Source organism: Arachis ipaensis, chromosome B4 (genome assembly GCF_059453495.1).
Source record: "Arachis ipaensis isolate K30076 ecotype BB chromosome B4, ASM5945349v1, whole genome shotgun sequence".
Taxonomy (NCBI): domain Eukaryota; kingdom Viridiplantae; phylum Streptophyta; class Magnoliopsida; order Fabales; family Fabaceae; genus Arachis; species Arachis ipaensis.
Window position 1 is genome coordinate 4,053,846 of NC_142439.1, and position 11,968 is coordinate 4,065,813.

Below are 11,968 nucleotides of genomic sequence, written 5' to 3' on the forward strand. Positions count from 1 at the left end.
TATAACTAATCAGAATCCTCAATGGTGTCACTGTCATCATCGTCGAACTGGCCAAGCAGGTGACCTCCGGTACCACACAAAGGAGGACGCCTCACACGCCTAGGTCTCTGATCTGCCTCTGGTGCTGAGGGCTGTGCGGGAACGACGCTGAAAGCAGAGGCAGGTGTCCCTCCTCACGCAAACCATGGGTCAGACGGAGAAACTGCAGGCTCGTTGAGGTCCACTGGCAACTGAGCCTGAACATCGTCACTCCTGGGCTGCTGATCAGCAAACTGGGCATGCTCCTCAGGCATCTGTGGCCTATAATGAGTATCATCATCCCTAAGCATGTCTGCTATGTCCATGTAGAACTCGGACTAAGTAACAGGATCATCAATGTCCATCCCGACAGCCGCGGTAGTAAACTCGGCAAAATCATGTGGGCTAACGTGTCCAAAGAGCTGAGAGCTAGAACCCACCTCGAACGTCGGCCGATCCATAGCTGATGGTGATCCAACTACCTCCTCACCGGGCACGTGATGACTGCCGTCCCCCTGCTCCGATGGTCCTCTATCAGGCGCACCTCGACGGATAGGCCTCGCAGGTGGCCGTCTGCCTCTACGTCGAGGAACACGGTAGTCCACTGCATCCGCAGGCTCAGCTCCAGGAACATCCTCCTCTAAACGGTCCGCAAACTCCCTCCACTCGCGATCGGTGGTCCGGGTCCCTATACGGCGACGCCGATCGACTCGTCTGTTATCTGGTCTGTCATAAACGTGCACTCTAGGAGGTGCCTGCGACGACCCTCTGTGACGCGCCTCCTCAGTCAGCACAATCGGCCTCGGATCCTGAAATGCTACATCTGGGGATAGGAACCTGTGCGCCACACGGCACCACCAGTCCAGGTACTCTGCTGATGGACCAGGGTCCATGACTCGATCGACCCATATGACTGACCGAAGCCTGTCCTCCCAATGCTGGTGCCACTCCTGATAATATGAAGGAAACCACCGGTCCCCACCCCTACCGTCCTTCGCATGTAGCCAATCTATATTCAGTGCTGGCTCTGGGAGATGCTGAACACCCCCGAACTGGGGTAGAACCCTATCGACCTGGTGCCACTCGATCGCAGCAAAATATATCAGGCTAGTGACGGCCGTCCATAGCCGTCGGTGCTCGTCAGCTAGTATCTCCGGATGAATGACAGCACCAACATCAACAAAAGAATAAGGCTCCCACACAAACTGCATAGAAACAGTAAGAGTTTGCTGAGACAGTGACATTTAACAAAAACTAGTACAGGTATCAGTAATAAATAAATGACTCACATCGTGGGGACGCAGCCGATCCAGTGCAAGGCGTGCGGAAAGTAATCTCTGTGCCCCTGCATCGTTCCTCGGCACAAACTCAGCCCACGTACAATTTTAATTGAAATGATGTCAAAACAAACCATAACACATGATGTATTTAATATTTATTAACGGATAATACTAAACCCTACCTGGAAGCAAGAGGAAACCCGAACCGGTCAAAACCAGTGGGCCTCAGAGTGGGAAACCTCCAGAAAATCCAAGACTGTAGTAGCTGTAGCGGCCCAGCCAAGTTAACGACGTTCCTGTTTGTTCCACGACAAAGACACCTATACAACCAGGCCAGTGCAGCGGAGCCCCAGCTATATCTGCCCAACTCGTCCAACGATGCCAAATAAGGCAACCAGCGAAGGTGAACCCTGTTTGCGTTCTTGTCCGCAAACAGCTGAGACGACAACAACATCAGGATATAAGCGCGTGCGTATACACGCACGGTCTCATCAGTAGCATCTGCAGGGAGAACCCGGAACCTCTCGTGGAACCATGTGTAGCACACTGTCATCTGCTTGATTTTACTCTGTGGAGGTAACTCCCCGAACAACTCTCGAAACCACACCCATGCCGGTCTACCGTGTTCCATCAGATTCTCAAACTCATTCAAGCACCCACTAACGGGCACACTATCAATCGGCAAACCCAGCTGATACGCAACATCCTGTAAAGTAATGGTGCACTCACCAAACGGCATATGGAACGTGTGGGTCTCCGGACGCCACCGCTCAATAAATGCGCTAAGGAGAGACTCATCAACCCAGAACCACTGACTGTTTAGCCTAGCCAGATGATACAAGCCGGCAGTCTCCAGATACGGTATAATCCGGTCATGTAAGGGCATATTCTGCTGCCTCCTAACGGCGCTAATAACCCTACTAGGCTGCAAAACGTGGGTAACAAAATCCCTTAACATAAAACAATTACAAACAACACCAAACATAATTTTCGTAAAAATTATTAGACTCGTCACATTAAATTCATTGATTCTCTTAGTGTGTAATACACCGTGAAGCTACGAATACTATGCACTCATTATAACAATATAAATACAGAAAAAAAATATTATTCAATAAAATATTTACATTTATAACAAAATATTTTAGACAAATACTATTAACCAGACTTATAAGATAAATAAGCATAATAAAATATGCATTATTCAGTAGACAATATTAATAAATGCCTCACATTTGGATTGACAGTAACCATAATAATATCAATATTTATGTAAATAACATTAATCAGAATAACAATACAAATAAACATAATAAAATATTTTTACTAACAATATCCCTAATAATATCAATTGCTACATTAGTATGAATTTTAATAACAATAATAACGACAGAAACAGTAACTAACCTCTTCGTCGATATATCCTGCCACGTGAGCGACGCCATTTAGTCGGTACAAGCGATCCTCACCCTCCATTGGCTCCACCACCCACTTCTCCTTCAAACCTCCAAAGTTTTGCCAAATCCTCTCAACACAACAACTTCCTTTTTTTTGTTCCTTACCAAATGATCCGTCCTAACCTTCCACGGATTACTTATATAGCCACACACACGTAAACCGTGGTGACCCACAGGGTTTTACGTGCAGAAGGATTCCTTCATAAACCGTGGTGACCCTCCACGGTTTATGCATGCAAATTTTCCTTAGTAAACCGTGGTGACCTACCACGGTTTACACTCAATTTTTTTAAACCCTAATCCGCTATGGGTCTCCACGGTTTATGTACGTTTAGAAACCGTGGTGGGTTGCCACGGTTTACATAGAAATGGCATTTTGCACATGCAGGTAACAAGAAACAGTTTTGCACATTCAGGTAAATATTTTCTCCAATTTATTTATTTAAGTAACTTGCCCTAATAATTACATCACTCGACAGGCGATTTGCACCTCGTTTGTGTGTCATCCCAAAAAGGAAAAAGTAGTTTATGTTTTTGAAAAATATGTACTTGTTTCTTTTTTTGCGTTTGTGCTTCTATAAAAAATCAGAAACAAAAATAAGCAATACCGGAAGAAAATTATGACGAGTAAAAATTCTCACGGGAATAAGTATTACTAAGGTGAATTTTACTTTACATCTTGTTTGCTATTTGTTATAACAAATCACTCAGAAATTTAGATTTTTTTTCTAGATTTTTTATTTAAATAATTATATTCTTTCATGATATACGCAAAAACAAAAGTTTTGACATAAATGTGCATCAGTGTATATTTTGTAATATCGTGTTGTGGCTAAACGATTCAAAGCATTTCGCATGATCTTGCCGCAAAATGGAATTTTTATCTATATATAGTTTTCACATGGCAGATGGCGGTGTTGTGAAATATAAGTGATTTTTTTTTTTGTCGAATTATCCAAGCAATTGACACCATGTTATTGGGATTTGACTCATTTGAGGTGGCGTTTATGTTAGTCCTTAGAATTTTTTGTCCAACACAAATAAATTTTATTTACAAAAGAACTATTATTGCAATATAACTATATAAGTAAAGTAACTCTTCTCAATTACAATAATAACTTAATATTGGTCATGTATGATCATATCTCTCCTCGAAGCAAAAACTGGTACAGTGCTGCCATGGTTACCAGTCGCCGTCGTCCGCACAGGCCACCGTATGTAGGGAAGACGCGCATATTGTGTGAGTCAAGCTCGCAGCACTGCAGCAACCCGGACGTCCAGCGCCTCCATCACAGCCGGTTTGTGCCTTTGTCGTCGGATGTTCACTTTCTTTGTGAACGTGGATGGTTATTCTTGGGTGCTTAGTTGTAGACAATGATTGCTGGTTATGATTTATACATGTTCATATTGGATGTTCGTTTTTGTATGATTTTGGATGTTCACTTTCTCAGTTTTCGTGAATGTTTATTCTTCGAGTAATTCAACAAGACCCAGGCAGCAGTGCTAGGATGATGCGAGCGCGGGGTTCGGGGCTGCAACTCACGTTGACGACATTGACAGTTGCAGGTCACGGATGTTCGGCCGCGTGAGGAGTGACGGAGGTTCTTCCGGCGAGGGCGTTGGCGCAAGGAGGCGGAGCGCAACAGTTCCGGCCGGCAGGAACGGAAGCTACACGTCACGCAAAAACAGAGCGGTAGAACGCAGGTTGCTGCGCACACGGCGGGGCGGCGAAGAAAGGGGGTTTTTCTGCGGAACAAACAATAGAGTTTTTTAGAGGGTAGGTAATAGTGGGTGATGAAGGGTTAATATGAAAGAATTTGGAGTAGATTGGAAGTAGAAATCATAAAAAGCAACTAGAAATTAGGAATAATAATGTTTAATTTACATTATTAATACATATTGGGACAAATAAACAGCCCATTGTACATATTGTATAGATACCTCATTATCTCCCTAACGGGACTCTTTTCAGAAACATTGAATTTGTCATTATTAACTTCACATTCTTAAACCAATGTATCCAAATATAAATTTATATCTGAATGCATTGATCCAAAGACATAACAAAGCCGATAGTGAAATCCCCCGCAGAAAAAAAGGTATAGTATTATTTTAGTTTCTCATATTTCAAATATTTTAAATCGTTTTATTTTTGTCTTTTGGTCAAAATTAAAACTTTTTTTTTGGAGTATTTTTTGGGGGAAAAAAAAGTTTAATTTTGACCAGATAACTCAAATAGGACAAAATAAGATATTTAGGATAAAAATAGGATATGTTAAACGTTAGACTCAGAATTAGGATTTAATCTAAAAGTTAGGAACTAAAACAGTACTTTAAAGAAAAAAAAAAAACAGAGAATATTACTTAGTGGATTTTAATATGATCTATATGATTTCTTCCCTTATTCTTTGCTTGTAAGGTTACAATTCACTCTAACATACTGAAAAAGTGGAATGACATATTCCAAGATGCAGTATGCTACACATTTTTCACTCTAGATGTGTAATTAATACTCAAGTTATTGAATTACAAGTTTTCTACCACCCCACTCAACTTTTGATTCACAAATACAACATTGAAACTGCAGAAGAAATAAAACAGCAGTTGAAATTTAAGACCTGCAGAAGCTGGTAATATAAACACATCTCTTATAGGAGATATCAATCACATAAAAGTAAGATCAATAAGATTGCCTTTGAATTCTATCTCTATGACAAGAATACAGATATAGAAAACACCAAGACTTGTATTTTTCGGTCTCTGGGAAGGAAAGAAAAATTTGTTTCTCTATCAGTATCTCTACAACAAAAAAATTCTGTATCTACTGTATCTTAGAGACAGTATCCAAATGCAACTTAAGTAGTATTTACTTTTAGAGACTAGAATTGAGACTGAAGAACTAGGACTCAGTATTGTGTTTGGTGGTTATAAACTGGAACTAAAATTTCAGTTCCAAGATACAAAATTTTAGTTTCTTCAGTACTTCCAAAAGGTGGAGACAGAAGGGACTGAAATTTCTAGGATTAGAGATTGAAATTTTAACATTTCTTTTCAAAAATACTCTCATGAAACTTTTTAAATCCTAAATCTACTCCTCAATCTTCACATTTATCTTAAACCAAATACGATACTTAGACATAACTCAGTCTAGTACATTTTACACCAAACACAATACAGAGACTTAATTTAGTCTCTATCTCTCAATCTCTATTTCCCCGTCTTTGTCTCTCAATCTCAGTCTCCTTTCTAAACATAGCCTAAGAGATCAAATTTATATATTGTGTGTTGAGTGATATGTACAGACATGTTTCAGAAAATAACCACATACTAAGATAAAATTTGGTTTTCCTTATGGATCAAACTACTCTAATCTTTCTGAATCCGCTAGATCGAGAAAATAACCCCACGGCATTTGATGTATACACCAAAAAGAGCCAACAAGAGATTGTTTTCAATACCAACCATATGAAGAAATAGACTTTTCATTGCACTCAAATTCTGGTATTAGTAGCTGTCTTCTGCATAAGACAATATGAATAAATAAAGATAATGGACCTAGTTTCTGGAAAGTAATTTTTCAGACACCATATTTTCTCTCTAAAAAAATAGGTTGAGGACAAGTTCAAGAAGTTAAAATGCTGCAACTAATTCCTATGAATATTAGCATTATGATCATCTGGCAAATGGGATATCATATAACATTTTAAGATTCTGTTCTTGCTTTCTAACAAAGTGATGTAAATTGTAACTCCAAATTTACATCATACTCTTTAAATAGCAGACATCAAAATGTCACATAAGCATAGATTTTCTGGAAAAAGGAAAAAAAAAGGAACATTTAGATATTTTCATAGATTATCTAGCCACATACATATAATTAAATTTAAAAATATATATATATAAAATTATGATATTAACTAGAAGGAAATGATAAAAAAAAAAAGGGTAAAGGCCACATGTAATTTAGCAAAAATGCTATTCGCACACTAAAATCAGTCATCAATATATTTGTGTATAAATACATATGTAATTTAATTTATTTTTAATATGTATTTATATTCCATCATATATTTTATATTAATAGCTAACTTTGGTTACTGATTTTAGTATATACGTAGCATAAACTATTACTTAGTGCCATACTCACAACCAGCAAAGCATACAAAATTAAAGATGATTTTTCAAATGCAGAGGTTTCATAGTTGTTTCATGCAGGCTACCTTTATCACCACATCTTTTATGGAGAGACTCATTAAAGTTTACAGCATCATCTGAGAAAAAGTACCTAAAGAAGTCTTCAACCTTTATCTGCAGTTTGTAAATTTAAAATTTTAAAATTTCTAATAAATTTACAAGACTAATATTACTAAAGTCAACAAGGGAAAACTTGAAAATGAAAAAAAAAATGGTATTTTTTCTAATAAGAAATACCGGAAAATCAGCTTCTGCAACACATGTGTATTCTTCTGAGACTGCACATTAGAAAATAAGCTCAGATCAGCAGAGTTTTTGAAAAAATATGATGGATTAATAAAACATATTATAAGTTAAATACAATAGACATTTTTTTTTATCTTTTTTATAAAAGAATAATTTCAGTAAGATTTAAGGAGATGGATAATATGATAAAAAAGCAAAACAAAGGATTCATCTATAAAGCATAGCTTTTCAAACCCTAAACACAATGGGCATGAAAAATTGATCAATTTTGCTCAGGCAAAGTTTCCTAGGGTTATATATTTAATATTTCTTAACTTCTCAGACCATAAATAAACAGAGGGGCTGGAGAATTTCAAAGACGGGATCAATCAAGTCAGTTTACCAACTTCTATTTGTAAGAAATAGTAGTTAAGCAAAGAGCTTATATGGCTAATCCACCGCAGTTAACTATTTAAGTGTAACAGAGCTGCAATACAATATAGCATACAAACTCCAAACTCATCTGTCTGTAACTATTTAGATAATGTTTTGATGCATCTTTTATAGTTAAACCAACCTTTTCCACAATCTTCAGAACTTTCTCAAATCCTTTCTTTTCCTTTTTCTTCCTATTGTTACTACTCAAATCCAAACCTTCTTGCACGTACAATGCATAGAATTCCCTACGTTCAGCCGACAGTGCAGCCAAAACCGGTCCAACCCCATAGATTCCCTCACCAACAATCTTAGGCACAGTGGATTCTGTGGCCTCTTTCCAAGTCTTTCTACCCCAATTTTCCTGCTTATTCCATCTTCTAAACTCAGGCCTTTCTGATCCAACTTTTGCTCCCCCCATCCCCTGTACCTGTTCTTTATGTTATCCCACCTTGGATCATCAATGGCTTCCTCTATTTCACCATCACCTACTTCACCATCATCATGATTATCAAACTTCCCATACCTGGTTCCATAATCACTTCTCTCAGTCCTCTGAACTCTCACTTTCTCAGCCAATCCGCTATTCCTTTCTTTACTTGCTAATGATGGTCCTGGCTTAGAAAAACCTTCATGATCATGAACTACTGTTTTCTCTAACCTCTCAACCGATTGCTCCCAAGAGGACTTGGTATTCACCTTCTTTCCTGAACCTTCCTGAATAGAGCTACTAATCTTATTCGGTTTTGCTCCAAACTCAAAACTTCCCGATTGTTACAAACTTCAGGTAGGTTATTTTGTGACAATGTATGATAAAGTATACGCCTGAATCAATATAAAAGTAAAAATTTCATTTAATTTATATTTCAACAAATTTCTCGACATGCCATTTGGTTTCAGTCTCACAAACTACACTTGAACTACACTTGAAGTCTGAAAGGGGAGGGGAAAAAAATGAAAAAATCATCCTCGACATGCCATTTGGATTCAAGCTCACAAACAAAAATACCACGCATCTTCATCAACAACAGCATGCATGTTATCAAACCACAGTTTACAAACCCATATTTCACAGATTAAAACCCCCAAATTAAAACCCCTAAAATCGGAACCTTAGACCTCAGAAATTTCAGAACCAAATAGAAATCAATACATACCTATTGAGCACAGAGAAGACGATGATGAGAAGGACGGAGATGACGATGGCGAGGGCGGCGCAGCGACGATTAGTGCAGAACGGCGAAGAAGAGCGATGGTCAGTGCAGTGGTGACAATGAGTGTCGATGGCGAACGGTGAGAAGGAGAGGGTGATGATGGTGAGTCGTAGGTGAGAATGGCAAATTGAGCGCTAAAGAGAAGAGGGAAAAAAATATTTTTATGTGGTCTGTCAGACAACCGTGCAACCATCCCACCACAGTTTGGTGAGAACGATCCTCCACTGTCACAGATGAGAGCCTCCAAGAGGCTTCAATCTGGACCATTAATCACGCTCTGATCACACGGTCATGATTCATCAACCAGACTTTGGTTCCTGTCTCCTTAGAACTCAAGGATACAGTTGTACGAGCCTATAGAACAGATCCTGTTCAAGTAAGGTCGTAGCCTTTGGTATCACTCTTTGACAATATAAACCTCCTTGTCTAGCTTAAAACAAGCGATGTAAGACTAACTTGGTTATAGTATTTTAATATACACTTAACATAAATCATTACTTAATGCTATTATATAGTGTCAATAACCTACCAAATAAAACAAAATGATTACTCTTATCAATTCCCAAATATTAATTAGGAGTTTAGTAAGAATTTAACTAACAATTGTTATAAGAATTTAGCTAATATATTTTTTAAAGACACATGATAAAATTATTATTAGTAAAAGGTTTTAAAACTTTTTCATTTAATAAATATAAAATAAATATATTAAAAATTTAAATTTTTTATATTTCTAATAAAAAAATTTTTAATTTACAATCTTAACATATATTTTTAGAACATAAAATAAATAAATTCTTATTTTAAAGACAAATTAATATTATTAATAATAAAATTTTTTAAATAATTTATTTTAATAAATACAAACAAATACATTAAGAATTTAAATTTTATCTCTTTTTTATAATTTTTTTAATTAATAATTTTATCATGTATCATTAAAATACATATTAACAAAACTCATAAATTAAATATTTTATTATTGAAATACATTATTTACTGCTTAGGTAATATTTATTAATTTTTACATAATATTAATTATCTCATTTACAGAAAATAAAAAATAAATATACATGTATTTCATTTGTATCGTAAACAAGAGAAATTATATATATATATATATATATATATATATATATATATATATGGTACTCATCTCGACTAAAACGAAATAGGTGTTTTTTTCGTTATATCTATTATTATCTATTATCTAATTTACGGTGAGCATAATTATAACTGATATACGTGTATTTTTATCTCATTTTCACGGTATAACATTTAATTATTTATCTCGTTCCTGTGTTTCGTGAATTGACCAATAATAAATTTATTAAATTTTTATAAAATAAGAGAAAATATTACATATGGTAAAATTGATTTATCTTTATGTTTTTAACTAATTCGCTAAAATGACTTATTAAAAACAATCATAAGATAAAATTAATCATTAACTATTTTGGGTGGTTGGCATTCTTTTTGGTATGGAACTATGGATGATTGATCTATGAATCTTACTTCGCAAGTCTTCTGTTGCTCTTATCATTCATTAAAAAATTAAAAAAAATATAGATATGGTTAAGTTGATGACTTCATGCACAATACTTGTTGATTTATTTATTAAAAATACTCTTTCTATATTAAAATCAACTATTATATATTAAATATATATATAATTTTATTTATTTTTAATATATATTTTATACTTTAATAATTAATTTTTATATACACATAACAATCATTTATGTTTTTTGTTGGACTTATATTTTTATTTATTTATTTATTTTTTATGCATCCATCTCTATTCTTTTTCTAATTTTTGAAAAGAATTATGTATTAAATAACTAAATATGTTAACCTAAGTTTATTATTTATGATGATATTTATTAATAATCATAATGTTTTATTTTATGTTTTTAATAATTATCTTAATTCTTTTTTATGTTTCTATGAATATTAAATATAAAGTGTTTGGTTTATAATTTATGACTGTAAATTCTAGATCTAAGATTTGTTGTTTTGATTTTTCAATTTTTGTTTTGATTCTTTTTTATATCTTTGTGAATATTATATGAATAGACTTTTATTTAGTTATTCAATTTTTGTTTATTCTTTAACTACTTTATAAGTTAATAACATATTCTTCTTTTTCCTTTTTAATCAAAATTGACACTTTAATTTATTAAAATTCATCATTCTTTTTAGTCTATCTATATTTTTACTCCATTAATTATATAACGAGGGTTCCTAATTAAATTTAATTTTTTATGGTCTTTCAGTACGATTACCTATTGTTACAATTATTCTCTCTCTATATATATATATATATTTTGGTGATTGAACATAACACAAAGAAAAAAGACTTAAGAAAAAGAGTAGTACTCCTCTCTAATAATAATGTCTAAATTATTAGGAGGCATTAACCACTCTAAATACACCTACTTGTTTAAAACAGCAGTCTTAGCCATTAAATCAGCCGCTCTATTTGCTGTTCGCTGGATGAGCACTAAAGTAGCTGTCCAATTGCGCTGGAGCATCTCTTTGATTTTGTCAAGCAGATCAGAGTCATTCCTAATCATGCTGGTTGTGCCTCGCAAAACAAGAAGAAACGCATCAAGATTATCAGTTTCACATATGACCTCTTTGCACTCGCAATCCCAAGCCATAACAAGCCATCTCCAAATAGCATGAATCTCACAACAGAGAACACTAGAAAGAGGTATACTGGCAGAACAACCTTTTATCCAAATTCCCATGCTGTCTCTAATAATACATCCAAAGCCAGCTAATTGCTCATTTTCAAAAACGCTTGCATCGCAGTTCACTTTACAGACATTCATTGGAGGTGGTTCCCAGTTATATTTCAAAGAAGAAGGAATAATATGTTTTTGGTTGATAACAACATTAGAGAAATCTCGAGCAGCATGTTTAACTAAGTGAACAATTTTCTCCTTACTCCATGGATCATCTTGGTGGAAGATGTCATTGTTCCTATCCCTCCAAATCCACCAAAAGCCGCTGCAAAGAGAAACTCATTTTTGTTGAGGTTAGAACGAATCCAAGACACAAAATCCAAACTAGAGTCCTCAGCGGTCATTCCCAAATTTAAGCTAATCCAAATCTGACGAGCTTTTTGGCAAGTCCTAAA

At 35.4% G+C, this 11,968-nt stretch overlaps 2 protein-coding genes and 1 non-coding gene across 4 annotated transcripts; all 3 read right to left on the reverse strand.

Annotated features, from left to right (window-relative positions):
* Positions 1–356: 356 nt before the first annotated feature.
* LOC148566510 (serine/threonine-protein phosphatase 7 long form homolog) lies at positions 357–2,774 on the reverse strand. Its single transcript, XM_088483007.1, has 4 exons — positions 2,706–2,774; positions 1,481–2,223; positions 1,308–1,395; positions 357–1,223 (listed from the first exon to the last, which is right to left on the reverse strand). The coding sequence occupies exons 1-4, from the start codon at positions 2,772–2,774 to the stop codon at positions 357–359; spliced, it is 1,767 nt and encodes a 588-aa protein (XP_088339133.1).
* Positions 2,775–3,930: 1,156 nt separating this feature from the next.
* LOC107638460 (uncharacterized) lies at positions 3,931–9,211 on the reverse strand. 2 transcript variants are annotated; one of them, XM_088483053.1, is made up of 5 exons: positions 8,767–9,211; positions 7,187–7,227; positions 7,041–7,063; positions 6,218–6,273; positions 4,416–4,501 (listed from the first exon to the last, which is right to left on the reverse strand). In XM_088483053.1, the coding sequence occupies exons 1-5, from the start codon at positions 9,014–9,016 to the stop codon at positions 4,431–4,433; spliced, it is 441 nt and encodes a 146-aa protein (XP_088339179.1). In that variant the 5' UTR covers positions 9,017–9,211; the 3' UTR covers positions 4,416–4,430. The 2 variants fall into 2 exon arrangements, with proteins under 2 accessions (XP_016197233.1, XP_088339179.1); XM_016341747.3 differs by lacking the exon at positions 6,218–6,273 and having other exon boundaries at positions 3,931–4,501.
* LOC148566511 (small nucleolar RNA U3) lies at positions 8,991–9,209 on the reverse strand. Its single transcript, XR_015882480.1, has one exon. It is a non-coding gene; the product is annotated as a small nucleolar RNA U3 (small nucleolar RNA).
* Positions 9,212–11,968: the final 2,757 nt, after the last annotated feature.

Bases quoted from the DNA above. Each gene is read 5' to 3' on its own strand.
- LOC148566510 (XM_088483007.1), bottom strand. From the start codon at position 2,774: ATGGAGGGTGAGGATCGCTTGTACCGACTAAATGGCGTCGCTCACGTG. The intron at 2,224-2,705 runs GTTAGTTACTGT...CACGTTTTGCAG, and splicing joins CAGGATATATCGACGAAGAG to CCTAGTAGGGTTATTAGCGC. The intron at 1,224-1,307 runs GTGAGTCATTTA...GTTTCTATGCAG, and splicing joins ATCGGCTGCGTCCCCACGAT to TTTGTGTGGGAGCCTTATTC.
- LOC107638460 (XM_016341747.3), bottom strand. From the start codon at position 9,016: ATGGTTGCACGGTTGTCTGACAGACCACATAAAAATATTTTTTTCCCT. The intron at 7,228-8,766 runs GTATGTATTGAT...TCTAATGTGCAG, and splicing joins GTCTTCTCTGTGCTCAATAG to TCTCAGAAGAATACACATGT. The intron at 7,064-7,186 runs GTATTTCTTATT...TACAAACTGCAG, and splicing joins TTGCAGAAGCTGATTTTCCG to ATAAAGGTTGAAGACTTCTT.